The 26697-nt window shown below is 49.9% G+C and overlaps 1 protein-coding gene and 1 long non-coding RNA gene across 2 annotated transcripts in view; one reads left to right on the forward strand and one right to left on the reverse strand.

Moving 5' to 3' along the window:
• The window catches only part of LOC147125234 (uncharacterized), a 33628-nt gene extending 32070 nt beyond the window's left edge, over positions 1–1558 (forward strand). The window contains exon 4 of the long non-coding RNA XR_015079822.1: positions 1280–1558. This is a non-coding gene — a long non-coding RNA (uncharacterized LOC147125234). The remainder of the gene's footprint in view (positions 1–1279) is intronic.
• LOC147125235 (actin-binding protein WASF3-like) overlaps positions 1–26697 on the reverse strand; it is a 116242-nt gene that overhangs the window by 14431 nt on the left and 75114 nt on the right. Inside the window, exons 3-5 of the mRNA XM_085999678.1 lie at positions 26035–26169; positions 8116–8269; positions 6269–6386 (exon numbers count right to left, since the gene is read on the reverse strand). Coding sequence (XP_085855804.1) covers positions 6269–6386; positions 8116–8269; positions 26035–26169 — 407 coding nt within the window. The remainder of the gene's footprint in view (positions 1–6268; positions 6387–8115; positions 8270–26034; positions 26170–26697) is intronic.

The following is a 26697-nucleotide window of genomic DNA, read 5'->3' on the forward strand; positions in this document are numbered from 1 at the left end:
TTCACATCATACAGTAAATATATCCAGTGAGCAATTACAGTACTGACGGGGATGGTGGATGAACAGAGGGAGGGACGGACGCATTTATATAGCACCTTTCATGACCACCGGACGTTCCAAAGCGCTTTACAGTCAATGAAGTACTTTTTGAAGTGTAGTCACTGTTGTAATGTAGGAAACACGGCAGCCAATTTGCGCACAGCAAGCTCCCACAAACAGTAATGTGATAATGACCAGATAATCTGTTTTAGTGATGTTTATTGAGAGATTGGCTTGGACACTGGGCTAACTCCCCTGCTCTTCTTCGAAATAATGCCGTGGGATCTTTTACGTCCACCTGAGAGGGCAGATGGGGCCTCGGTTTAACATCTCATCTGAAAGACGGCACTTCCAACAGTACAGCACTCCCTCAGCACTGCACTGGAGTGTCAGCCTAGATTTTTGTGCTCAAGTCTCTGGAGTGGGACTTGAACCCACAACCTTCTGACTCAGAGGCAAGGGAAAGGCGAGGGTGCTATTAACCGAGCCACAGCTGACACCTACAAATGGGGGTATGATTCCAATGGGGTATACACCAGAGCTGGCGGTACAGTGGTATACAGTCGTTATGGTGTGTCCCTTGGAGTCGTCAACATTGGTCCGGACCCCATGAAGTCTCATGGCTTCAGGTCAAGCATGGGCAAGGAAAGCTCCTGCTGATTACCACCTACCGCCCTCCCTCAGCGGATGAATCAGTACTCCACCATGTTGAACACCACTTCGAAGAAGCACTGAGGGTAGCAAGGGCACCGACTATACTCTGGATGGAGGACTTCAATGTTCATCACCAAAGTGGCTCGGCAGCACCACTACTGACTGAACTGGCCGAGTCCTGAAGGATAGCTGCCAGACTGGGCCTGCGGAAGGTGGTGAGAGAATCAACACGAGGGAAAACCTACTTGATCTCATCCTCACCAACCTACCTGTCGCAGATGCATCTGTCCATGACAGCATTGGTAGCAGCGACCATCCCATATTCCTTGTCTTCACACTGAGGACACCATCCATTGTGTTGTGTGGCATTACCATCGTACTAAATGGGATAGATTCAGAACCGACCTAGCACCTCAAAACTGGGCATCCATGAGGCACTGTGGGCCATCAGCAGCAGCAGAATTGTATTCCATCACAACCTGTAACCTAATGGCCCGGCATATCCCTCACTCTACCAGTACCGGCCGGACCTGCTGTGATTTCCAGCAAAAAAAATGTTTTTTGTCTTTTTTTGTTTTTCATACAGACCCGAGCATCTGCAACATTTGACCCCTTGTGACCCCACCTCATTGTTCTTTGATGTAATGTTTTCCTGACTGACCTGTTTGGACACCATTTACACCTTTGATTGCTGTGATTATCTTTCTGCCGAGGTGTGATAAATGGCAGTTAGAAAGATTACCTGTAAACATCTGACATTATTCTCTGACTATATAAGCTGTGTTTTTATGCATCTCTCCACTTCACCTGACGAAGGAGCAGCACTCCGAAAGCTTGTGATTTCAAATAAAGCTGTTGGACTATAACCTGGTGTTGTGTGATTTCTTACATTTGACTACCATCAAGCCAGGGGACCAACCCTGGTTCAATGAGGAGTGCAGAAGAGCATGCGAGGAGCAGCACCAGATGTACCTAAAAGTGAGATGCCATCTTGGGGAAGCTGCAACACAAGACTACATGCATGCTAAACAGTGGAAGCAGCCTGCTGTACACAGAGCTAAGCGATCCCAACGGATCAGCTCAAAGCTCTGCAGTCCTGACACATCCAGTTGTGAATGGTGGTGGACAATTAAACAACGAACAGGAGGAGGAGGCTCCAGGAATATCCCCATCCTCAATGATGACAGAGCCCAGCATGCGAGTACAAAAGACAAGGCTGAAATATTTGCAACCATCCATGCCAAGTGGGTGATCCATATCGACCTGATCCTGAGGTCCCCACCTTCAGAGAAGCCAGTCTTCAGCCAATTCGATTCACTCCACGTGATATCAAGAAATGGCTGAGCGCACTGGATACAGCAAAGGCTATGGGCCCCGACAAATCCCGGCTATCGTGCTGAAGACTTGTGCTCCAGAACTAGCCCTGCCTCTAGCCAAGCTGTTCCAGTACAGCTACAACACTGGCACCTACACAAAAATGTGGAAAGCTGCCCAGGTATTTCCTGTCCACAAAAAGCAGGACAAATCCAATCTGGCCAATTACCGCCCCATCAGTCTACTCTCAATCATCAGCAAAGTGATGGAAGTGTCATCGATAGTGCTATCAAGCGGCACTTACTCACCAATAACCTGCTCACCGATGCTCAGTTTGGGTTCCAGCAGGACCACTCGGCTCCAGACCTCATTACAGCCTTGGTCCAAACATGAACAAAAGAGCTGAATTCCAGAGGTGAGGTGAGAGTGACTGCCCTTGATATCAAGGCAGCATTTGACTGAGTGTGGCATCAAGGAGCCCTAGTAAAATTGATGTCAATAGGAATCGGGGGAAAACTCTCCACTGGCTGGAGTCAAACTTAGCACAAAGGAAGATGGTTGTGTTTGTTGGAGGTCAATCATCTCAGCCCCAGGACAGTGTCCTGGGCCCAACCATCTTCAGCTGCTTCATCAATGACCTTCCCTAAAGTCATAGGGGGAGAAATTGGGTGGAGCCGCAAACAGGGCGCCAAGCTCGCCTGGGCGCCAGATTTTGCGCTGCGATCGGAGCAGCAGCGATCACCGGAAATTCAACTTGAGCACCCCAAGAGGGACACGGGGCGAGGCTCGAGGCGCTCCGCGTCCCTCTTAGGGCGCTGAAACTGAATATCGCAGCGCAACGTGCCACAGCGCCACACGCTGCGGCACGGTGCGCTGCGGTACTGCAGGCCTTCCTTCCATTCTTAAGGGGGAGGGGCCTGCACCAGCGCGATGAGCGATCGCGAGTGCCGGCAAAAGAGCCCGGCACCGAGGAGAAGTGCCGGGCTCTCGGAAAACAGCCGGCAATGCTGCGGGGGGAGAACAGCAGGCCGGGGACGGAGGTGCTGGCAGGCGGCCGCCGAAAAAAATGGCCGCCCCGCACCTCCACCTTAATTTGTGCCACTGCCGCCACACGTAGGCCCCGTGAACCGGGTGCGATTAGCGAGCGGCGCTACAGAGGTGGTCGCTGCCAAATATCGTGATCGGGGTGGTAGCGGGGCGCTGCGCACACCGATGACGTCATCGGTGGCGGTGCAGCGCAACAGGCTAACGCCGCCATTAGCGTCCCAGCTAAATATCGCGGGAGGCGTGGCCAGTGGCGCTAAAGCCACTGAGTGCCCTCTTTAGGCACTAACTGGTGGCGCAGCCCACCGAATTTCTAGGCCATAAAGTCATAAGTGGGGATGTACGCTGATGACTGCAGTGTTCAACACCATTCACAACTCCTCAGATAATGAAGCAGTTCATGCCCGCTTGCAGCTAGGCCTGGACGATATTCAGGCTTGGGCTGATATGTGGCAAGTAATATTCGCACCACACAACTGCCAGGCAATGACTATTTCCAACAAGCGAGAGTCTAACCACCGCCCCATGGCATTCAACGGCATTACCATCGCCGAATCCCCCACCATCAACATCCTGGGCGGTCAACATTGACCAGAAACTTAACTGGACCAGCCACATAAATACTGTGGCTACAAGAGCGGGTCAGAGGCTGGGTATTCTGGGGCGAGAGTCTCACCTCCAGACTCCCCAAAGCCTTTCCACCATCTACAAGGCACAAGGCAGGAGTGTGATGGAATATTTTCCACTTGCCTGGATGAGTGCAGCTCCAACAACACTCAAGAAGCTTGACACCATCCAGGACAAAGCAGCCCACTTGATTGGCACCCAATCCACCAGCTTAAACATTCACTCCCTCCACCACCGCCGCACCGTGGCTGCAGTGTGTACCATCTACAAGATGCACGGCAGCAACTCGCCAAGGCTTCTTCAGCAGCACCTTCCAAACCCGCGACCTCTACCACCTAGAAGAACAAGGGTAGCAGGCGCAAGGGAACACCATCACCTCCAAGTTCCCCTGCAAGTTCCACACCATCCTGACTTGGGAATATATCGCTGTTCCTTCATCGTTGCTGGGTCAAAAACCTGGAAATCACTCCCTAACAGCACTGTGGGAGTATCTTCACCACAAGGGCTGCAGCAGTTCAAGAAGGCAGCTCAACACCACCTTCTCAAGGGCAATAAATGCTGGCCTTGTCAACGATGTCCACATCCCAGCAATGAAAAAAAAATGGTTCCAATGGGGATAAGATTCCAATGGGGAGTACGGTTCAAATGGGGGTATGGTTCCAGTGGGATGTATGGTTCCAATGGGAGGTATGTTTCCAATGGGAGGTATGGCTCCAATGGGGGGTATGGTTCCAATGGAGGTATGGTTCCAATGGGAGGTATGTTTCCAATGGGAGGTATGGTTCCAATGGGGGTATGGTTCCAATGGGAGGTATGGTTCCAATGGGGGGTATGGTTCCAATGGGAGGTATGTTTCCAATGGGGGGTATGGTTCCAATGGGAGGTATGGTTCCAATGGGAGTTATCGTTCCAATGGGGGTATGGTTCCAATGGGAGCTATCGTTCCAATGGAGGTATGGTTCCAATGGGAGCTATCGTTCCAATGGGGGTATGGTTCCAATGGGAGGTATGGTTCCAATGGGGGTATGGTTCCAATGGGAGCTATCGTTCCAATGGGGGTATGGTTCCAATGGGAGCTATTGTTCCAATGGGGGTATGGTTCCACACATGGTAGGCACCCTCCCTGGCCTCGCACAAGTGGTGATTATTCATATGCTAGCCATGAAGGAGTCATTGTCGGCAGGTTATCTAACTGTAGAAGATGTCACATCTGAGTCCAATTCTGTCTTCAAGCAAGGGTCTTGTATAGCAAGCTCAAGAGCTGGAACCCTTACTGATTTTTTTGGTTCTTCCCCAATCCAGTGGCGCCAAAGCCAATTACACCCAACTCGCACCCCGGCTGAGATCAGCTAACTCGGCACAAATCAGAGATGAAATATGAGGCCATCCTGGCTGAGCGATAGAGACTTTACCTGAGCTATCGTGGTTCTCTGATATTTATTTTGAATATAGCAGTGGCACTGCCTCATGAAGTAATAAGAAACACCAATAAAAATATCCTGTTCACCCCTTATATACAACCAAACCTGGATGAAGCCGTGTCTGATTTTGCAAAAACAATTTGCATGACTAAAACAGAACTGAATAGAAAATATGTTTTTCTTTATGATGCGCAGTGTTTTTAAGATACAGATGTATTTCTCACGCAGTGCAGTGGTACAGCTGATTGAACCACCACCATTGTGGTACAATTCCCAGTCTTAGCTGTGCCTATGTGAGAAGGTAGCAAACAGGGGCAAGGTGCTACCCCCAGGGGGAAAGAATAAGAGGGGTAACGAAAATATTACAATGAAGTGCAATAGTTTCACAGGGTTGTGCTATTGGAATGGATTGCTGTAATAAGTCAATAATTTAGTTTGAAACAGTGGATGAATGAGATCACCTGGTACAGATTTACTAATGTGTATATTCTAATTGCAGAATATGGAAATCACAGGCTTCATCTTTTTGAATCCAGTGTAAACTGATTTTAATGAACTGGTTTGTGCATTGGTGTTTTGTCTGTTATAAGCAGCTGTCTGGTTTATCCCTCAGGACACAGTTAATAAGCATTGGGACCTGCTGTAGTTTGCTGGCAAAAAGAGATCTTGGTGTAGTATAGCTGCACACAACCATACAACTATAACTAATATACTTCAACTGATCCTGACATTTAAGATCTTGAAATTAACTCTTTTCTGACGATTCTAATTGCTGTGGCTAGGCTGCAGCATGCCTGATCAGCTGGGTAGGAGCCGTATCAGCATCCAGGATCACCAGATCCTCCCTGTGCAATACAGCATCCACTCAGGTGTCTCGTCCATTACAGCTCACCCCCCTCCGACCCCACCCCTGCATGGTAATTAGAAGCTTTGGAAGAGTCAACAGTTGATCCCAAATTCCTCAACCTTGGATCCCAAACAAAATCAACTGGTTAGAATGGCCACTAACTGTCCGATGAAAACAGCATTCATGTCTGTTGTAAGCAGCACATTTACTGTTGAACTTCCCAGATTTAGTTTGGGATTCGAGGTTTTGTTCATTGTAAACGGTTGCCCACCATATCTCCTTCTAATAAGACATTAATTATGCAGAACAAAATCCGTAATACCTTTTGTCTTCGTTTTTCCTTCCTTTTATCCTCTGTTGCCTGCAGCATCTTTTCTTTCCATAAATTGAAGAAATAGGAGGAATCTGTGTAAAATTTCAGCCCATCTTTTCTGTCATCCCTGCAACCAACATAAAATGCAAAAACAAAGTGGAGAATCCTTTCACAAAGCAGAAGGAAACACACCCAGCAATGCATTCCTCCTGATAGTACTTCCCCCAGCCCTTCACAGAACATGAACCTGTTCAGAATATAAAATAGATCACAGGGATGTGCTGCAGAAAACAAACTATTACCCTGCAAACCTTTCACATGATCACAATTACCCTTCAGATCAAATGTCAGCACAAGTAACTATACATTTCCTGCCAGGTTGTTAATCTTCCCACCAGTACTCTGGTAGAACTGACAACTTCATTGCTCTTTCCAACTCCTCCAGGACATTTTTATTCCATTACAGAACTGCCTCTGATTCTCGGAACAGAGTAGATTTTGTGAAATGTTATCAGCTTTGGAAAACCCTACCTGGGCCATTTTTTAAATTATACTTTACCAGTTCCGTGGGCCTACTCTTACAGTTCCCAATTTGTGTTGTAGTATACTGACTTGTGAGCCTCTTTCTCTTTGGCTGAATTAAACTGTTGGTGTACATTGTAGCCTCACTGTAACAAATACAGTGTTTGATCAAGAGCGAATCATATTCCCCAAATCTAACAAATTTGACTTTTTCCACTCTATTGTTCTACTGCAGGTTGTTTAGCAATGTAGAAAGTTAATTTAGCACCTTATTTAATTCCTTTACTTTATTTCTAAGCAGAGGATTTCTTCCATTTAAATCAATGAATAAATTATCCTTTACTTAGCACTTAATTATCCACTCTCCTGCCGTCGAGCGGCAATTCCATCCAAAGATGTTTGGATATATAAAGAACTGCATGGAAAATTATTCGACTCCCCCCACCACGATCCGACCTCCCCCCTCCCTGGCGATAACTCCCCCACCGCGATACAACCCTCCTCTCCATGATGCCGACCCTGATCCCGTCCCCCCGGCGATCCGATGCCGACGGCCCCCCACAATCTGATGCCTCCCCCCACCCCTGGGCAATCCGATCTGGTTCCCCCACGATCTGACCGCCCTGCAAGCTGATTCCCCTGGCAATACGATCCCCCACTCCCCCGCGATCCGATCCCTCTGCAATCCAACCCCCAGACCTCCCCACCACCCCTACGATCCAATGTCAACCCCCCCCCCACGTGATCCGATCCCCAGATGCCCCCACAATCTGACTCCCTGCGATCCTATGCCAACCCCAACCGCGATCCGATGCCAACGCCAACCGCCCCCCAAAAAATCCTGTGCCAACCCCCCTCCCCACCAAAGATCCAATCCCCCTGTGATCTGATGCCGACCCCACAATCCGATGCTGAACCCCCTATCCCACCCACAGGCTTTCCCAAAATACAGCTGGCCAGCCTCTCAATCTGGCCAGCTGCCAGGCGGAAAACGGAGAAAAATAAATTCAGATGAAGTCCTGCCGTTGAATTCAATGAGACCGCCACGTTCACCATATTTCCAGATTTCCCAGCCGCTAAAAGTTGCACCTTGTCTTCCCGTGAATACCGGGGCCATTGTGTGGTAGAGAGAGCTTTGTTTTATATCCAGTCTAAGCTGTATCTGACCTGGCAACACTACATGCTGACAACTTGACGAATGCATAAAAATTCACCAAAATTTTTTGAGGAAAGAATTGGATTCCCTTATAAGATTACTGTTGAGGAAACTAATTTTCTCCTCCAATGTATTATCTGGATTGAAGTGTGTGGCCAAACGCCAAGTAAACTCTTACCTGTATGGTGTCAGGATGTTGAGGGGTGGTGGCTTGTCACATTGCTGGAACATTTCCAACACTGGATTTGGAATAGTATTCCGCGAAACCACCTGCTGATCTTGTGTTGTTGAACTCTTAAATGCTTTCCTCATGTTGATGTCCTGAAGTGAGACTGCAAACCAAAACAAAACAGATGGCTATTTAGACACTAAATCCACCTTTATTCAAATAGCAACAAATAACGCTTAATAAGGAAAGACAAAATTAACCTTTAGCCTCTATTCCTTCTTGCACAAATGTTCCTATTAAACACTTTCTCAAATGCTTTTTGTGACAATTTTAACTGTGTAGCATTTGTACAGTGATAGTTCTCATTACCAGTGAAAGTTAACTGCAATCAGATTATGTGGTGTTTCAATGGTGGTAGCAGTTACTGTTTGCTTTATGGAATGATAGATACAAGAAATCCCCCCACCATTGATTCCCTTTGTAGTAATTTCTCCCCCCCCCACCCCCTGCATCCTTTTTCGGCCAATTTCTCCCCTCCCTTCCTTCTCTACATTGAGCTTTGACTTCTTCATGAGTAACGATGCTCTGGATGCCAGTTAACCATTTGAAGTGATTTTTGGTCACAGGTATGGGCTAATAAATGACAGCCAGCACGGATTTGTTAAAGGCAAACCGTGTTTGACTAACTTGATTGAGTTCTTTGATGAAGTAATGGCGAGGGTTGATGAAGATAGTGCGGTTGATATGTGTATGGACTTTTAAAAGGCATTTGAAAAGTAACACATAATAGATTTGTTAGCAAAATTATAGCCCATGGGATTAAAGGGACAGTGACAGCATGGATACAAAATTGGCTAAGGGACAGAAAGCGGAGAGTAGTGGTAAACGGTTGTTTTTCAGACTGGAGAGAAGTGTGCAGTGGTGTTCCCCAGGGGTCGGTATTAGGACCACTGCTCTTTTTCATATATATTAATGATCTGGACATAATTTCAAAGTTTGCAGATGACACGAAACTCAGAAATGTAGTAAACAATGAGAAGGATAGTAACAGACTTCAAGAGGACATAGACAGACTGGTAAAATGGGCAGACACATGGCAGATGAAATTTAACACAGAGAAGTGTGAAGTGATTAATTTTGGTAGGAAGACTGAGGAGAGGCAATATAAACTAAATGGTATAATTTTAAAGGGGGTGCAAGAACAGAGAGACCTGGGGGTGTACGTACACAAATTTTTGAAGGTGGCAGGACAAGTTGAGCAGGCTGTTAAAAATGCATATGGGATCTTTGGCCTTATTAATAGATGCATAGAGTACAAAAGCAAGGAAGTTAGGCTAAACCTGTATAAAACACTGGTTAGGCCTCAGCTGAAGTATTGTGTTCAATTCTGGGCACCACACTTTAGGAAGGATGTCAAGGCCTTGGAGAGGGTGCAGAAGAGATTTACTAGAATGATACCAGGGATGAGGGACTTCAGTTATGTGGCGAGACTGGAGAAGCTGGTGTTGTTCTCCTTAGAGCAGAGAAGGCTAAGAGGAGTTTTGATAGAGGTGTTTAAAATCATGAATAGTTCTGATAGAGTAAATAAGGAGAAATTGTTCCCGTTGGCAGAAGGGTCGAGAACCAGAGGACACAGATTTAAGATGATTGGCAAAAGAACCAGAGGTGACATGAGGAAATATTTTTTTACACAGCGAGTTGTTATGATCTGGAATGCACTGCCTGAAAGGGCGGTGGAAGCAGATTCAATAGTAACATTCAAAAGAGAATTGGATAAATACTTGAAGGGGAAAAAATTACAGGGCTATGGGGAAAGAGCAGGGGACTGGGATTAATTGGATAGCTCTACCAAAGAGCCGGCACAGGCACAATGGGCCGAATGGCCTCCTTCTGTGCTGTATCATTCTATGATTCTATGAGGTCACATCGGAACACAGAGCAGAGGCAAAGGAAGGTTCACCCTTCAAGAAAAAATGTGAGGTCCAGTGAACCTAATCAGTATAGACAGCAGATGCATTATAACAGCATAGGCAGTTGCCGGGGAGGAGAAGTGTACATGTGTAGGTGGGAAACAGACCTAAGGAAAAGTAATAAAATAACTTCCAAAATGCAGGGGTGGGGGGGATAATAAAATGTAACTCTGTTCCTGTTAAATGTTACTGTGAATATACTCCATGCTGAAAGATATAATGATCCAGTAAACTTTTTCCATAAGTTCACTCATCAATTTCAAAGCTACATTTGGCTATTTTAAAATGTCTGCCTGGAGGCCTTGTGTAGATAGGTCAATAATCACAGAAGAGGGGATGGTCAGGGTGACACGGAGAGTGATGGGCAGGGTGATACCTAAGGAGGGGATGGTTAAGGTGACACGAGATGGCTGGGTGATATGGGAGAAGTAAGTAGATCAATGCATAAAACTACAAACAAGCAGAAGCTGTTGCAGAAATGCAAAGGGGCAGATAACAAAAGATTCCTTTGACAAACCATTGTTTTAAAAAATCCAGGAGCAGGTATGTTCTAGATTTAAATGTAGTCTTGTCTTCACTATTTTATCTTCGACAAAACCAAGAACTGATACTGAATCATCCTCATGCACTGATACAAAACCATATAGTCAAACTGGTTGAAATAAGTCATCATATAGAATGCTTATTAGTAAACAAACCTTGATTGAATAAAACTGAACTTTATTATAACTGATGGAAACAGGAGAGGACACCCAAACACAACAAGGCATGCCATGACACAGATTTACAGTAAGATGTTTATTATTTTCTCTATTTCTTTAAATTCCGCCTTTACCACATACACTCTACTCTGGAACCAGCTGGGAGGGAGTGCATGAGAGGCGCCTAAGGTGACTCATGCTCCCATCTTTCCTCCCACCTAGCTTCTATTCAGTATTTTTCCCCAGTTGGAAGTGTATTGTGTGGGAAATTGCTGATGCAGACTTGCACTCTAAAATCATTACAACACACAATACAAATAGAAAAAAACATGAAAATGTTGGAAATTAAAATTAAAATGCTGGAAAAAGCAGCATCGTTAAAGAGAAACGACAAGTTAACAATTCAGGTGTCGACCCTTCTTCAGAACTATAACTGAAACATAAGCAACTTTGTAAGGTCAAAATCTCCAAAAAAAAGAAAGGGTGGAGAGGAAAAGAGATAACAGTTGCTCTAATTACCGAGAAGAAGTTATTAGGTTGAATGACCTTCAAGCTGCTGAATAGAGAAGCAGGAACCTGTTAAGTTACAGTATATAAAAGATCTCAGGGAGACACTGAAAAGACGTAACAAAAGAGCATGCAATCATCTCGGATGGTGAGAGCACTGGAAAGGCTCATCCAGTCAGTCCCATTCCCCTGCTCTAGCCCCGTAGCTCTGCAAGTTTATTTTGCTCAAGTGCCTATCCAGTCTCCCCTTGAAAACATTGAGGCCTAGAAATTGAGTGGGGTTAGCGCCCATTTTGAGGCGCTAGAGGGCCTAGCGCCGCAAGTACAGCCGATTGAGAAATTCACTTGGGCGCGGCCATCGGCGTTAGCCGGTTGCGCTGCGCCGGCACCGATGACGTCATCGGTGTGCGCAGCGTCCCGGTTGCCGTGGCAACGCGCCCGAACGCCGAAATTGAGTTGCGGCCGCCTCGCCCGTGGCAGCCGCAACCAACGATTTTTCAAAAGTTCGCTACGGGTCTTAGCGCCGGCGCATTAAGGTCGCGCGGCGGCCGGCCGCTTTCCCGGCGGCCGCCTGCCCGCACCTCCCTCTCCACAGATCAACGGCCAACGGTCGGGTGCAGGCAGCTCCTCCTTAACCGTCTGGGTGCGGCGCTACTGAATTTTTGGCGCGCGCAGGGGGACTTAGCGCCAGCGCTAAATTTCCGGCGCTAAAGCCCTGGCGCGGCGCCAACTCAATTTCTAGGCCTGAGTGTCTCCGCTTCCAACACTTCCGTCGACAGTGAATTCCAGGTCATCACCACTCGCTACGTAAAAAAGCTTTTCCTCACGTCCCCCCTGTATCTCTTGCCCAAAATCTTAAATCTGTGGCCCCTAGTCCTTGTACCATCAACTAGTGGGAACAGCCTTTCCCCGTCTAGCCTATCCAAACCCATCATAATCTTGTACACCTCTACCAAGTCTCTCCTCAACCCCCTTTTCTCTAATGAAAACAAATCCAGCTTCTCCAACCTGTCCTTGTAGCTAAGATCCCCCATCCCCGGAACCATTCTGGTAAATCTCCTCTGCACCCTCTCAAGGGCCTTCACATCCTTCCTAAATTGTGGTGACCAGAACTAGATGCAATAATCCAGTTGTAGCCTAAGCAACGCTTTATAAATTGCTCTACAGAGAGCTGGCACGGACTCGATGGGCCAAATGGCCTCCTTCTGTGCCTTTATAACTCTATGACTCATGCAAGGAAAATGGCAAGAAAAAGGGGGAAATTAAAAAAACAAGTTTAAAAAAATGCATGAAGTCTGAAATGAAAACAGGAAATCCGGGAAACATACTGTAGTCTGCGACCCTCGAGAAGGGAAAAAGCAGGATGAAAGAGACAAATGAAAATCACAGCAAAGAGCGGAAAAGAACCTCTTCCAGGTTGCCATTCCTGGAAGTGAAGTGGCTATGGCAGCAAATCAAATGGTATAAATATAAAGAAAAACCTGTAAAAGCTGAACATCTGAAAGAGGCAGAAAATGCTAGAAATATGCAGGTCAGTCAGCAACTGAAAAAGGGCAGGTTTACTTAGGTTCTGTTCCTCTTTTCAACATGATTTCCATTTCTCTCTTGCATCTCTTTGCAGGACTGGCAGATCTACTGTCTGTTTCCAGGACTTCCTCTTTCCGTTTCAGACCTCATGCAACTTTTTTCTTCCCTCAATTTTCCTGTCTTTTTCTTTCTGTGGGCCACTCCTGTGGTTTTCGCCATCTTAGCTTTGCTTGTCCTTTTGTTCTTCCAATGTCCTTTCATTACCTCACTGAGATGAGTTTTATATAATTTAACAGTTTCTTGTAAGTTACTCGATCCATTAACTTCCACTCGGTGATTATCTGTAGTCTCTTTTCTTCCTTTTCATTTTATTCTACCCTACGAAGGGTGGTATCTTTCAGTTTTCAGGAAGGGTTTTACATCAGACACATTAATGTGTCCTTTCTCTTTACCGATGATAATATAGCTGCTATTTTTTGTTTTTAATTTTTTTTTAAATACACTGCCATCACATCCCATTTCACATTAAAGGTAGTTTCTCAACTACTGAGAATGAATATTTTGGGGGGAATTTCAGTTGCGATGCTAAAAATTGCAGTGACATGCCTCCTTCACCCTCACCTCCAACAAGATGTGTGAGGACCTCGCAAACCCCTTTGTCTAAGATAGAGACCATCCATTCAGCTGTCTCTGCTGCTTCACCCACCCTTCCCATTGCCCATCAAGACAAACCTCCCCCCAGATTCTCACCCCCTGCCACCACCCCATGCAGTGGTCTTGAAACCATGGCCTCGATATCAACAGGCGGGCAGGAAAGGTGCAGGAGAGCCCAGTAGCAGGCAACAAAGCCAGCAATGCCAGGCGGAAGGGCCTCCTTTAAATATTACATAGGATTACACGGGAAATACGGCACAGAAACAGGCCATTCGGCCCAACCAGTCCATACCAGCCTTTATGCTCCACTCGAGCCTCCTCCTGTCGTTCCTCATCTAACCCTATCAGCATAATCCTCGATTCCCTTCTCCCTCATATGCTTATCTAACCGCCCCTTAAATGTATCTATACTATTCGCTTTAACCACTCACTGTGGTAGCAATTAACACATTCTCACCACTCTCTGGATAAAAAAGTTCCTTTTGAATTCCCTATTTTGATTTCTTAGCATAGCAAAGTCTACAGGGTTAAAATGCAGGTTTATTTAGTGAGATATTTAATTATTCCCCTCCCCTATACAGGATTAAGATATAGGTGTATGGTGAGATATTCATTATTTTCCCCCTTACATGGGTTTAATTTTACATACTGTTCTTTTCAGCTAAAGATCAAGGCCTAGAATTTCAGTATAGCCAGTTTTGGGGCGCTAACCTTAGCGCCCGCCCCAAAGTAGCGCCCCGTTGCCGGAAATTCAGTGGCTTCGCCCTAAGAGGTTGTTGGAGCGCTAAAAGAGGCGTTCCACTACTATCTTTAGGCGCTAAGCCGGCGGTCCAGAGGGATAGCGCCCAGGCGGGGCGCAGCGCGGGTGCGGTCATTTTTTGACTGACAGCAGACCCCGTGGCGCCGACCAGCTCTTAAAGGGGGAAGGGACGAATTGGTCTGCTGCCACGCCCTGCACACTGCAGCCTTGCAAAGAGGCCTCAACACTGCTGCTCAGCCCCAGGGAGTCATGGCAACGCCAGAGAAGGCCCGTGAGCGTGCCCTGCGCTTCTCAGAGGGTGATCTGGACATAATGGTCACAGCTCTGGAGCAGAGGCGCAGGATCTTGTTCCCAGAGAGTGGGAGGAATCCGAACCACCACGACTACGCCAGAGCCTGGAAGCAGATCGCCCAGAGGGTGACGTTCACCGGCGATGCCCCCAGGACCCACAAACAATGTCGTAAAATATACAACGACCTGACCAGGATTGTCAGGGTGAGTACCCTTTCCAGTCTCCTCCTCATTCTTGCATGTACACCTGACATGATGGGCAAAGGGAGCTGAAAGTCCTAATGGCCAGCCCTCAGCCAGCAGCATTGGGACAGTCATGAGCATCAATTGGCCATTCTGCACTCTACACTCTGGCCCAGCTATTCCACCATGGGAGGCAGTACACACTACATCAGGGCTACACTCTGGCCAAGCTATTCCACCATGGGAGGCAGTGCACACTACATCAGGGCTACACTCTGGTCAAGCTATTCCACCATGGGAGGCAGTGCACACTACATCAGGGCTACACTCTGGCCAAGCTATTCCACCATGGGAGGCAGTGCACACTACATCAGGGCTACACTGCGCACTTACAGCCCGTCCTTTCTCTTGCAGGCTAAAGTTGCGTATAATCGCCAGGCCCGTGCCAGGGCCAGGGGAGGCCGCGCAAAGCTGCAGAAGCTCACTCGGCTGGAGGAGCGCGTGTGTGTGCTCATGGGAGCCCGTCTGATCGTGCGCACAGCGTGTGGAGTAGCCGACCCTCCACTGCCCGGCAATGGTAAGGACCTCGCCTTTTGGCCCTCTCGCGTCGCACTTGCGCATCCGAGCTACCTCCTTTGTCACTGTCCCACCAATGCGCTGAATGCCACCAGTCCTAACTCCCTCGCTGACGCCGTCTCCTCACTCTGAAGCTACTCTTGTGCATTCCTGCTTTCAGCTGGTGACGACCAGGACCCTGAAGCTGCCAGTGACAGCCCCTCCGAGCAGGAGGAGGAGGAGGAGGAGGAGGAGCAAGCCGGACCATCGGGGGAACACTCAGGTCCCGCCGGAGAGGACGAAAGGCTTGACACGTCCTCACTGGACGAGTGCCTGGAGGAACTGTCGCAGGGGAATGCAGCTTCTGGGACCAGTGGCGTCCAGCCACCCAGGAGCCGTGCGCGTGGCCCACGGCCTTCCCCCCAAAGGGGGGAAGGATCAGAGGGGAGTGCTGCTGATCGGCACACTCGCCGCCACCAACGTGGCAAGGTTCCCCTAGTTCGGCCCCCTCCTCCCCAGCGGGAGAGTCGCGACTCCAGTCCGGACACCTTCACCTCGGAGGAGGTGCGGAAGCTGGATAAGATGGCCGAGGATTCGGACCGGCGCCACACGGAGCTCATGAGCGTGGTGGGGCGCATGCCTGAGGCCATCGAGTCGCTGGCGACCAGTGTGCGCGAGTTCGGGGCAGCAACTGCCGCGAGTGGCCGCATGCTGACTGATGCCATCAAGACCCTGGCTGGTGTGATGCGGGCGCACACCAGGACAACAGGGGCACTCACTGCTGCCACACGCGCTGTCTCAGGCAGGCATCGCCAGGGCAGCCGCCGCGCTGGAGCATCCCAGCGAGCCGCCCCTCGGCTGATTGTTGCGGATCCTGCAGTGCGGGCCCGGCCGAGTGCCAGCGCGCCACAGCACCAGCCAGCCCATCCCAGACGCCAGCTGGCCCACATTGCGCCATCCGTCGCCGCCATTCCCCCACTGGGGCGTCAAGGGCAAGAGGCTGGAGCTGATGTTGGCCAGGCTCAGGTGCGCCACTCAGCAGACGGCCCCTCGAGGCCCAAAGGCTGTGTAGGCCGCCCCCCAGCAGCATCTGGCGGAAGGACATCTGAGCCTCAGGCGCCTTCCCCCAGCCTCGCAGCAGCCACTGGGCAGAGCTTGCGAAGGAGCAGCAGGCCGGGCAGGGGAGGCAAAAGGCTGGGCAAGGTCTCGCCCTCGCGGGCCACTCAGTAGAGGGTGTGGCCAGTTTTCGTTTTATATGGCGGTGACCATCTTTCTTTTGCCCATGGTTGTTTGGTTCGTGGGCTTTTTTTCTGCGTTAGGCCGAGGTTGAGGCCCGGGTTGTACAAATGTGGAGTGACTCCTCCCCAGTTTGTGGGAGTGAGTCATTTGTTGGGCTTTTTGTGGGGCCCGTTGATTGTTTTTGGGGATTCATGTGGGAAGGGGTTTTCATTTTTGTGTAATAAATAATTATCTTTATTCATGCAGTCTCCATGGTTGTTCTTCTTAGTGTTTGATGGCTTCGCCGGCTGAGGGCTTGCGGAGCGGCTGCATTCATCTTCCCTCATGGCCCCAAGGCATTCCCCGACAGGGGGCTTAGAAGTACCGTGTAATAAGGTGGCGTCGCGCGGCCCTTGGCCCTGGTCGCTCCCTCCTGGGAACGTACTCCTGCTCCTCCTCCTCCTCCTCCTGCTCCTCCTCCTGAGGTGCTGCTCCAACGTCAGGTGGCAGTGCCTGAGTCCTGCGGATAGCCAGGTTGTGTAGCATGCAGCAAACTACCACAAATTGGGAGACCCGGTCCGGCGAATACTGGAGAGCTCCTCCGGAGCGATCAAGGCAGCGGAACCGCTGCTTGAGGACCCCAATAGTTTGCTCGATGATGTTGCGGGTGGTTTGATGGCTCTCGTTGTAGGCCTCTTCAGCAGCGGTCCTGGGCGCGCGGAGCGGGGTCATGAGCCAGGCACACAAAGGATAGCCTTTGTCCCCGAGTAGCCATCCTCTTGGGGGAGGCTGTGCCTCGAACATGTCATGCACAGTACTCTGCCGCAGGATAAAGGCATCGTGGCTACTGCCTGGGAAGCTGGCATTGACAGCCATGATGCGCTGCTTGTGGGCACACACCAGCTGCACATTCAGAGAATGGTAGCCCTTCCTGTTGCGATACTGCTCGCCATGCTCCAGAGGGGCCCGCAAAGCCACATGCGTACAGTCAATGGCGCCCTGCACCAAGGGGAAGTCCCCGAGTCTGGCAAATCCCAATGCGCGCTGATGCTGGCTCTCCAGGGCCATGGGGAAGGAGATGAATTGGCTTCTCCTTCTGAACAGTGCTTCGGTCACCTGGCGGATGCAGCGATGCGCGCCGTACTGGGAGATGTTTGCTATGTCCCCAGCAGCGGATTGGAAGGAGCCGGTGGCATAGAAGTTCAATGCCACCGTCACCTTCACTTCCACCGACAGAGACGTCCTGCACCTGAGCTTTGGCCGCAGATCTCTGCGAAGCAGGTGGCAGATCTCTGCAATCACCTCCTTTCGGAATCGGAGCCTTCTAACACATCGCGCGGCACTCATGTTTAGGTAGGAGCGCTGCTGGCGGTATAGCCTGACTGGGTAAGGCCTACATGGCTGACGCCTGTAGCCCCCTCTGCCTCTAGCCAGGGCTGCCCCTCTCACAATGCGTCTGCGAGCCCTACGGACATGGCGCTGCAGCTCCGCGTTGGCACCCCATGCAACCCCCATCAAATCCTGGCAAACACTCAAATTTCCAAAAGGCCACTTGCAGCGCTCTGGCCTGAGTCCAAAAATACCTGAGCTGTTGCTGCTTGAAACCAGTTAGCTATCCTCCTTGTTGTGTGTCCAGAAATGCGTTGCACTAGAGTGTTTGCTGAAAAATGGCTGGCCTTTATACTGGAGGGCACGTCCCCTTTAATTTGCGCCCCCCGGGGCCCGCGCTGGTTGTGTTGCGTTCCTTTTTTCAAACGCTCCGGCCGCCAGCCGCACAATGGGGCGGTCCGACTGAAGTTTGGAATCGGGGCGGCCAAAGGGCGTTGCACGAGGATGTGACGTCATTTTCTGCGCGCGCATCCGGGCGGGCGCTAAACTTTGCGCCGGCGCTAATGGCCAACTTAATGTGGGGCGAGGCGCAAACTGCGCTGCGCCCGGGCGCTACACGCATAGCGCCCGGAAATCGCTTCTCTTAAGGCGCTAACTGCTGGCGCAAGCAACTGAAAATCTAGCCCCAAATGTTTTCTACCAGAATTAATATTCTGAGTTAGCAAGCTGTGGGGGTGTGTGTGTAGGCACAAATGCATCTTCAAGCTGAAGTATGTGGGTAGAGGGATCAACAGCGGTATTACTCATTATTTCAACACATGAACCGTATATCTGGTGGGGGCGGGGAAAGAAGCATTGCTGAAAGCAGACTCACTTTCACAGTCACTGGAGGAGGCCTGGCTACAGTTTCCAAAATCAATCAAAGACTGGAAAGGACTGCCTTTGAACTGGCAAAGCAAGATGGAAAGCCAAGCCCCGCAGTGTAGGACATCTGTTGCTCACCCCTCTGTGATGCAACATGTTGTAGCAATCCAGAGAGTGGCTCCCAAGCAGGATATTACTTTAGAATGTAGCCCTCAACACAGAGTCTGTAAAACCACCTGCAGTAACTATCACATAGGAACAGGCACTGAGGCCCTAGAGTCTGTTCCACAATTCAATTAGATCATGGCTGATCTGTACCTTTATCCACCTTTGATCCATATCTCTTGATACCCTTACCTAAGAAAAATTTATTGACCTCAGTCTTGAAAGTTTCAGTTGATCCAGCATCCACCGCCTTTTGGGGAGAGAGGTTAAGATTTCTACTACTCTTTGTATGAACAAGTGCTTCCTGATTTTACTCCGAAGATAGCTTTTGCATGTATGCTGATGACACCCAGCTCTACCTCTCCACCACCTCCCTTGAACCCTGCAGTGTGTCTGTGCTGTCAGACTGCTTTGCGACAGCCAGTCTTGGATGACCCACAATTTCCTCTAGTTAAACTGTGGGAAGACCGAAGCCATCATCTTTGGCCCCTGCCACAAACTCCATGCCCTTGACACTGATTCTATCCTCCTCCCCAGCCACTCAGGTAAGCGAGACTGTTTGTAACCTTAGCGTCCAATTCAATCCATTGGTAAGCATCTGACCCCATGTCCTCTGCATCACAAAGCATGCCTACTTCCATCACTGTAACATTGCCTGCCTCCACTCCTGTCTCACCCCATATGCTGCTGGAACCCTAATCCATGTCTTTATCATCTCTAAACTTGGCTATTCCAATATTCTCCTGGCCGGCCTCCCATCCTCCATAAACTTCAGCTCGTCCAAAACTAGGTGTACACATCCATCCTATCCTGCACCAAGTCTCGTTCACACATCATCTTTGCTGACCTCCTTTGGCTCCCGGTATCCTAATGCCTCCAATTTAAAATTTTCATCCTCATGTTTAAATCCTTCATAGCCTCACCATTTCCTGTCTCTGTTACCTCCTCCAGCCTTACAACCCGATCAGAACTCTGAGTTCTTCTGATTCTGGCCTCTTGTGCATCCCTCTTCCTTTCGCCCCACCACAAGTGGCCATGGCACCAGCTGTGTAGGCCCTAAACCTTTCCACCTCTTCACCTCCCCCTCCTAAAACCCTCCTTAAAACCCACCTCTTTGACCAAGCTTTTGGTCATCCCTCCTAATATTCCCTTCTTTGGCTTGGTACCATGTTTTTGATTAGGTTTCTGTTAAGTGCCTTGGAATTTTCTTTTATGTTAAAGGTGCTCTATATAAATGCATGTTGTTGTTGTTCATTATAACAGAGAAATAGGAAACCTTGAAACCGGTTGCAACTTCATTTTTGTCTGATTATGCCTCTATGAAGTGCCTTGGGTCATTTTTGCTACATTAAAGGCGCTATATAAATTCAAGTTGTCATTTGTCTTCCTGGGTGTGTTATCGAAAGCTTATGTAGATCTCATGGCAAGAATAGACATTCTCAAAGGTATGGGGAGTTGGGACTCAACCCAGGGGGATTGTAGGGCTGGAGGATATGAAAACAGAAATGAACTACGACAAGAAGGTTTGAAAAGACCAGAAAATGTAACAGCCATATTATGAGGCTGAAGGAAAAAGACGTTTCACAGGAGAGACATTTTCAGTGTTAAAAATCAAGCCTGCCAACATGCACTCATTTGGACTGAGACTAACTAATTTTGGTTTATAAATCTCATCAATTTTGGTACATCTTGCTCTTAGAAATAAACACGCTCAATGGCCTAGAAATTCAGTTGGGCGCGCCAGCCGTTAGCGCCTTAGGGGGAGTAGATCTCGAGCGCTAGGCGCTTATCGCCCGGGCGCAGCGCGATCTGCGCCTCCCCCCAACTTCAGGACACATTTAGCGCCGGCGCAAAGTCTTAGCGCGTGCCCTGCTGCGCGCGCAGATCATGACGTCATTTAATAGTGCAACGCCCTTTGTGCGCCCCAAACCGGAACTTCACTCGCGCCGGCCCATTGTGCGCCGGGCGTCCCGAGCGACTGTGAAGTGGAACGGTACACAGGCCAGCCGGGCCGGGGGGAGCGCTAATTAAAGGGCACTTACCCAGCAGTATAAAGGCCAGCCATTTTGCAGCATTCACTCTTGTGCAACGGTTTTTTGGACAGAGACCAAGGAGGAGAGTTTACTGCTTTGGACCAACACTTGGACAGGTATTTTTGGCTCAGGCCAGAGCTTACCAATTATCTTTGCCTTCATTCAGAGCTCAGTGTTTGCCAGCATATAATGGGGGCTGCATTGGGTGGCAACGCAGAATTTCAGCCTTATGCCAGAAGGGCTTACAGATGCCGTGAGAGAGTGGCAGCCCTGGCTAGACGCAGAGGGGGCAACAGGCGTCGCCAACTGAGGCCTTACCCACGCAGGGTATACCGCCCGCAGACCTCCTATCTGACCATGTCTGCCGCGATGTGTGTTAGGAGGCTGCGATTCTGAAGGGAGGTGGTTGCAGACATCTGCCGGCTGCTTCAGAGAGATCTGCAGCCACAGCTGATGCGCAGGACGTCTCTGTCGGTGGCAGTGAAGGTGACGGTGGCTCTCAACTTCTATGCCTCCGGCTCCTTCCAATCCGCTACTGGGGACATCGCTAACATCTCCCAGTTCGCCGTGCCCTTTTCAGAAGGCGACATCAATTCAGCTCTTTCCCCATGACCCTGGACAAGCAGCAGCAGCGTGCAGTGGGGTTTGCAAGAATAGCGGGCTTCCCCATGGTGCAGGGCGCCATTGACTGCACGCATGTGGCTTTGCGGGCACCTCTTGAGCATGCCGAGGAGTACCGCAACCGGAAGGGCTACCATTCCCTCAATGTACAGCTGGTGTGTGACCACAGGCAGCGCATCCTAGCTGTCAATGCCCGCTTTCCAGGCAGCAGCCACGATGCCTTTATCCTGCGACAGACAACTGTGGCTGACATGTTCCAGGCACAGCCTCCCCCAAGAGGATGGCTTATCGGGGACAAAGGCTATCCTTTGTGTACCTGGCTCATGACCCCGCTCCGCGCGCCCACGACCCCTGCTGAAGAGGCATACAACGAGAGCCATCAAGCGACGAGGAACCTCATAGAACAAACAATCGGCGTGCTCAAGCAACGGTTCTGCTGTCTCGACCGCTCCGGGGGAGCCCTCCAGTATTCGCAGGATCGAGTCTCCCAATTCGTCGTCGTTTGCTGCATGCTGCACAACCTGGCTATCCGCAGGACTCAGGCACTGCCACCTCACGTTGGACCACCACCTCAGGAGGAGGAGCAGGAGTAGCATGAGGACGACGAGGACGAGGAGTACCAGCCCAGGAAGGACGCACAAGGTCCAAGGGCCGCCCGTCGTCGGCTTATTGAACGTCACTTCTAGGCCCCCTGTCAGGGAATGGCTTGTGCCAATGATAGAACATGATTGCAGCCGCTCCGCAAGCCCTCAGCCGGTTAAGGCAACAAACACTTCAAAGATCAAACATGGACAATGTGAATAAATAAAATGCTTTATTGTACAAACTCTGGGCCCTTCCCACATGAAAACCAAAAACAGATGAAACCCCCAAAAAACACTCAAACACATTACTCGCTCCCACAACCTGGGGAGGATTAACAAAATAGGGCAACTAAAATGGCCGTCATTCTCGGCCTTCGTCCAAAACAAACATCACATCATCGGCTTTCAAAAAACAAACATCCAATTCTCGGCCTCAAGAAACAAACACAAATGGCCACACATTCGACTATTTGGCCCGCTATGGCGATGCCTTGGCCATCTTTGGGTGGCCCCTGCCCGCCCTGCTGCTCCGCCTCAAAGTAAGGCCATTGGCTGCTGCAAGGCTGGGGGCAGGCTCCTGAGGGGCACATGTCGTGACGGCAGATGCCCTTGGGGGTCGGCCTAGTCGAGGTCTGGCCGTCGAGCGGGCGGCTGTTGATTGCTGCAGCTGTGGCTGGCCAGCATCAGTCGCTGCAGCAGCTCCTGGCAGCTCCACTGGGGGAGTGGCAGTGGCGGCTGGAGGAATGGCGGCAAGCTGGCGGATGGCAGGCGCTCGCTGGTCGCCTGAGACACTGGCACTCGCCCGGGCCAGCACTGCAGCATTTGCACCAATCTGCCGAGGGACAGACCGATGTGCTGCTGCAGCGCGCCGGGTGCCCTGGCGATGCCTGGCTGACACCGCGAGTGTGGCAGCAGTGAGTGCCCGTGTTGGCCTGTTCACTGACCGCAGCAGAGCAGCCAGTGACTGGACGGCACCACTAATCACCTGGCCAGTTGCTGACAGATCTGCCCGGTATTCCGCCCGACTGGTGGCCTCTAAGGGCCCGAACTCGCCACACTCCGAGAGAGCGAATCGATGGACTCAGGCAACCGTGCCACTGCCGCCATGAGCTCCGTGTGCCGGCGCTCCGAGTCCGCGGACAAGTCTTCGAGGCGTTCCATCTCCTCGGCGAAGAGCATCTCCTGACTGGAGGCCGGACTCTCCCTCTGGGGAGAAGGCCGCCGAGCTGGCCGACCCTTCCTCCGTTGCTGGAGGCCGCTGGGCCCAGCAATTGGACTCCCCTCCGACGCATCCCCCCTCTGGGGAGAAGGCCGCCGAGCTTCCACCCCCCTCCCGCCTTTCTGCAGCATGCAGGTCCCAGGAGCTCCCCTCCCCTTCGACACTTCCGCCACGCTGCCCTCCAGGGAAGACGTGTCCCCTACATTGGCCTGGGTGGCCGCGGCTGAGGATTCCCCTGATGGGCCGCCTTCCTCTTGCTCCTCCTCCTGCTCCTCCTCGGAGGGTCTGTCACTGGCAAGTTGAGGGACCTCCTCTTGACCATCTGAAAGCAGGAAGGCACAAGAGTAGCTTTAGAGTGAGGAGAGGGCGTCAGTGCGGGATGCATGAGTGGTGGCATTCAGCGCATTGGTCGGACAATGGCAAAGGATGTAGATCTGATGCGCAAGTGGGACGAGAGAGGTGCAAAAGGTGATGTCCTTACCATTGCTGCCCAGAACAGGGTCGGCATCTCCACATGCAACGGGCCTAATCACCCGGCCACCCATGAGGCGCTCCACGCGATGTTGCAGGTCGGTGAGTGGCTGGATATGGGGTCGTCCTCCCCCGGTCGCAGTCCGGCTCTTGCGATTATTCGCCAGCTTGGCCTGCAAGAGAAAGGACGGCCTCTAAGTACAGTGTGTCGCCGTGATCTTGTGTGCACTGCCTCCCATGGTGGAATAGCCTGGCCAGTGTGTCGCCATGATCTGGTGTGCACTGCCTCCCATGGTGGAATAGCTTGGCCAGTGTGTTCAGTGCAGAATGTGCAATTGATGCTCATGCCTGTGCCATAGCTGCTGGATGAAGGCTGGCCATTAGAGCTTTCAGGTCCCTTTGCCCATAATGTGAGGTGCACATGCAAGGATGAGGAGGTCATTGGAAAGGGTACTCACCCTGACAATGCGTGTGAGGTCATTTAACTTTTTGCGGCATTGGGCACCGGTCCTGGGGACGTCGCTGTTGGCTGACAGCTTGCTGGCGACATGCCTCCAGGCTCTCCTGTAGACGCGGACCGTCGCCTTCTTGCCATTGTCCGGGTACAAAACATGGCGCCTCTTCTCCACAGCAGCAAGCAGCACACTCAGATCACGCTCTGAGAAGCGCTGCGCACGTTCACGGGACTTCTCCATGTCTTCAGGCGCTATTTGGGTCCAGCAGCAGTGTTCAGGCCTAGCTGGAGGGCTCCACTATCCAGGGTGTGGCAGCAGACACAGTCGACCCTTCCCCCTTAAGAGCTGGCCGGCGCCAGGGTGTCTGCTGTCAGTCACGAGAAGGCCGCACCTGCGCTGCGCCCGGTCTCGGCGCTATCGATCACCACCTCCGGCTTAGCGCCCAAAGAGAGGCGTCCAGCAGCAGTTTTAGCGCTCGCCCGAACTAGTAGCGCGAAGCTAATGAATATCGGAGAAGTGGCCTAGATTTGGCGGCGGCCGCAAACTTTAGCGGACGCCCCACTTTAGCGCCCCAAAAGTGGCGTCAATGAATTTCTAGGCCAATGTGTTTTAATCTCATTCCTATTGTTTTTCACAGTTCATAGCCCAAGTTGCTCACTTTCCAGTTCGCCGAGCAGACAAATATTTTGCACAATTTCTGACCTAAATATTATCTTAATGGAGATTGAAGGTGGTGGAACATCTTGTTCCTGAACCACCAAGGTAGCAATTGTTTGTGCATTGGAGTGGTTTTCTAAGACATTAAGAGTCAACCATATAGTGTTATCTCCAGTAGTCTAGACCAGGTACGGGTGGCAGGCACAAGTTTCATTTCTTGTGGTGTTGGCGCACAAAGTAACAGATCTATAAAATTCAGTTTTATAGCTTGCCATGTTGTGATTTGAACCTTTAGTCCAATGCCATAACCACTACACTTCCGTACCGACTGAGTGGAAAGTCAGTAGATTTACTGCAGGTAGCATCTCATCTGCTGGGAGAAGAGACCAGGCTGAATTGACTTCTAGGGAAAGTTTTTGCCATTCATTAGTTTTTGCAAAATTGTAAACACACGTGTAAAGAACACATTTGCAAATTTGTCACAAATAGCAAACAGTAAAAATTGTTCCCCAAAGTCAGTACAGCATGAGTGAGTAACAAGCTGTGATCAAGAAAAAAAATTGCTTCAATCAGGTCTGAATGGAGGGGAGTAGTCTATGTAGCAATAACTGTCATTTTAAGAAACCAAGCATGATCTCCCTGTGAACTTGGAAAGTATGTGTACTAGGGGCTAAGTGCAGAATGTCTTTACAGGTCCTACATGTTGATGTGTTGTGAATAGCTCCTAATATGTGTTCTTAAAGTTCTTTATTCACTCGGTTTAACTGAAACATTTAGTAATCTAGTGGGATGACAGTAGGGTTAGTATTTTGTAAGACTGAGATCAAATGGGGCAAAGAAGCTTCTTCATCCAAACCTATCTTGTGAAGTAAAAGGAGTCTATAAACAGATTTAGCAATTTAGTTCTGAAAGGGCTAGGAATTCTAAACTGTACCAACAGGCAGGGAGAATGTTTCAGGCCTAGTGTGAGCATAGGCCTTCCTTTCATTATGTTCTCATTTGTGCTTTCTATTAATTTTTCTATTAATTAGCCAATTTGGCTAATCCCTCTTCCCCAACACACACACAAACACACTACATTGCAGAAAACCCTCCCGGCACAATACAATGCAACTGCTTATCAGCTTGCCCTGGTCTGCATCCTTCTTGCCCACCCTCACTGACCTTCCTCTACAGTGGAGTCCAGTTGGGTGACTTTAATTGCCAGGCAATCAATTCTCTCCTGGAGAGAATTAACTCGCATACAGAAATTGTTAGCTTCATTAAATAGCTCTCCGAATATATCTTCAGCATGTCTACCTGTGAGGGAGAAGGCAAAACATGTCAGTTAGAACCATTGGCCAGATGTCCATTTTGAGTGTTCTTAATTTAATAAAGAAACAGACAATTTAACAGGTTAATCCCAACCTACATGCAGAGAAGAAACTGAAGGTGACAAAGATCACAGGTTCATTTTAATCATTCAGATTACAGAGTATCTTAAGTATGAAAACTCAAATCCAAGTAATTAAACTAGTAAAGGGAGTATTTTATTCTTGCAATCATGGATGTTACAGCAGAGTTTGTCACTTGTTCGGTTGCAAAAGATTACACTGAGCAGGTTAACTGTTTAGAGGGCCTGTAAAGTACAACTTTAACACAAAAAAAGTCCCGTGGTGCTTCACAGATAAACAAACTGGGAGAAACATACTTGGTTTAGTTGGGAGCTGAAGTAAAGTGGGCTGGAATCATGGGTGCCATAGAGTCTCTCATTGTGTGTATATTAATGGTGGGACACAGCATTGTGCCTCCAATGTACTGCATGCTGAATGCTCAAATTAGTAGCAC

Source organism: Somniosus microcephalus, chromosome 1, assembly GCF_052327205.1.
Source record: "Somniosus microcephalus isolate GS21.2 chromosome 1, FLI_Smic_1.0, whole genome shotgun sequence".
NCBI classification, from domain to species: domain Eukaryota; kingdom Metazoa; phylum Chordata; class Chondrichthyes; order Squaliformes; family Somniosidae; genus Somniosus; species Somniosus microcephalus.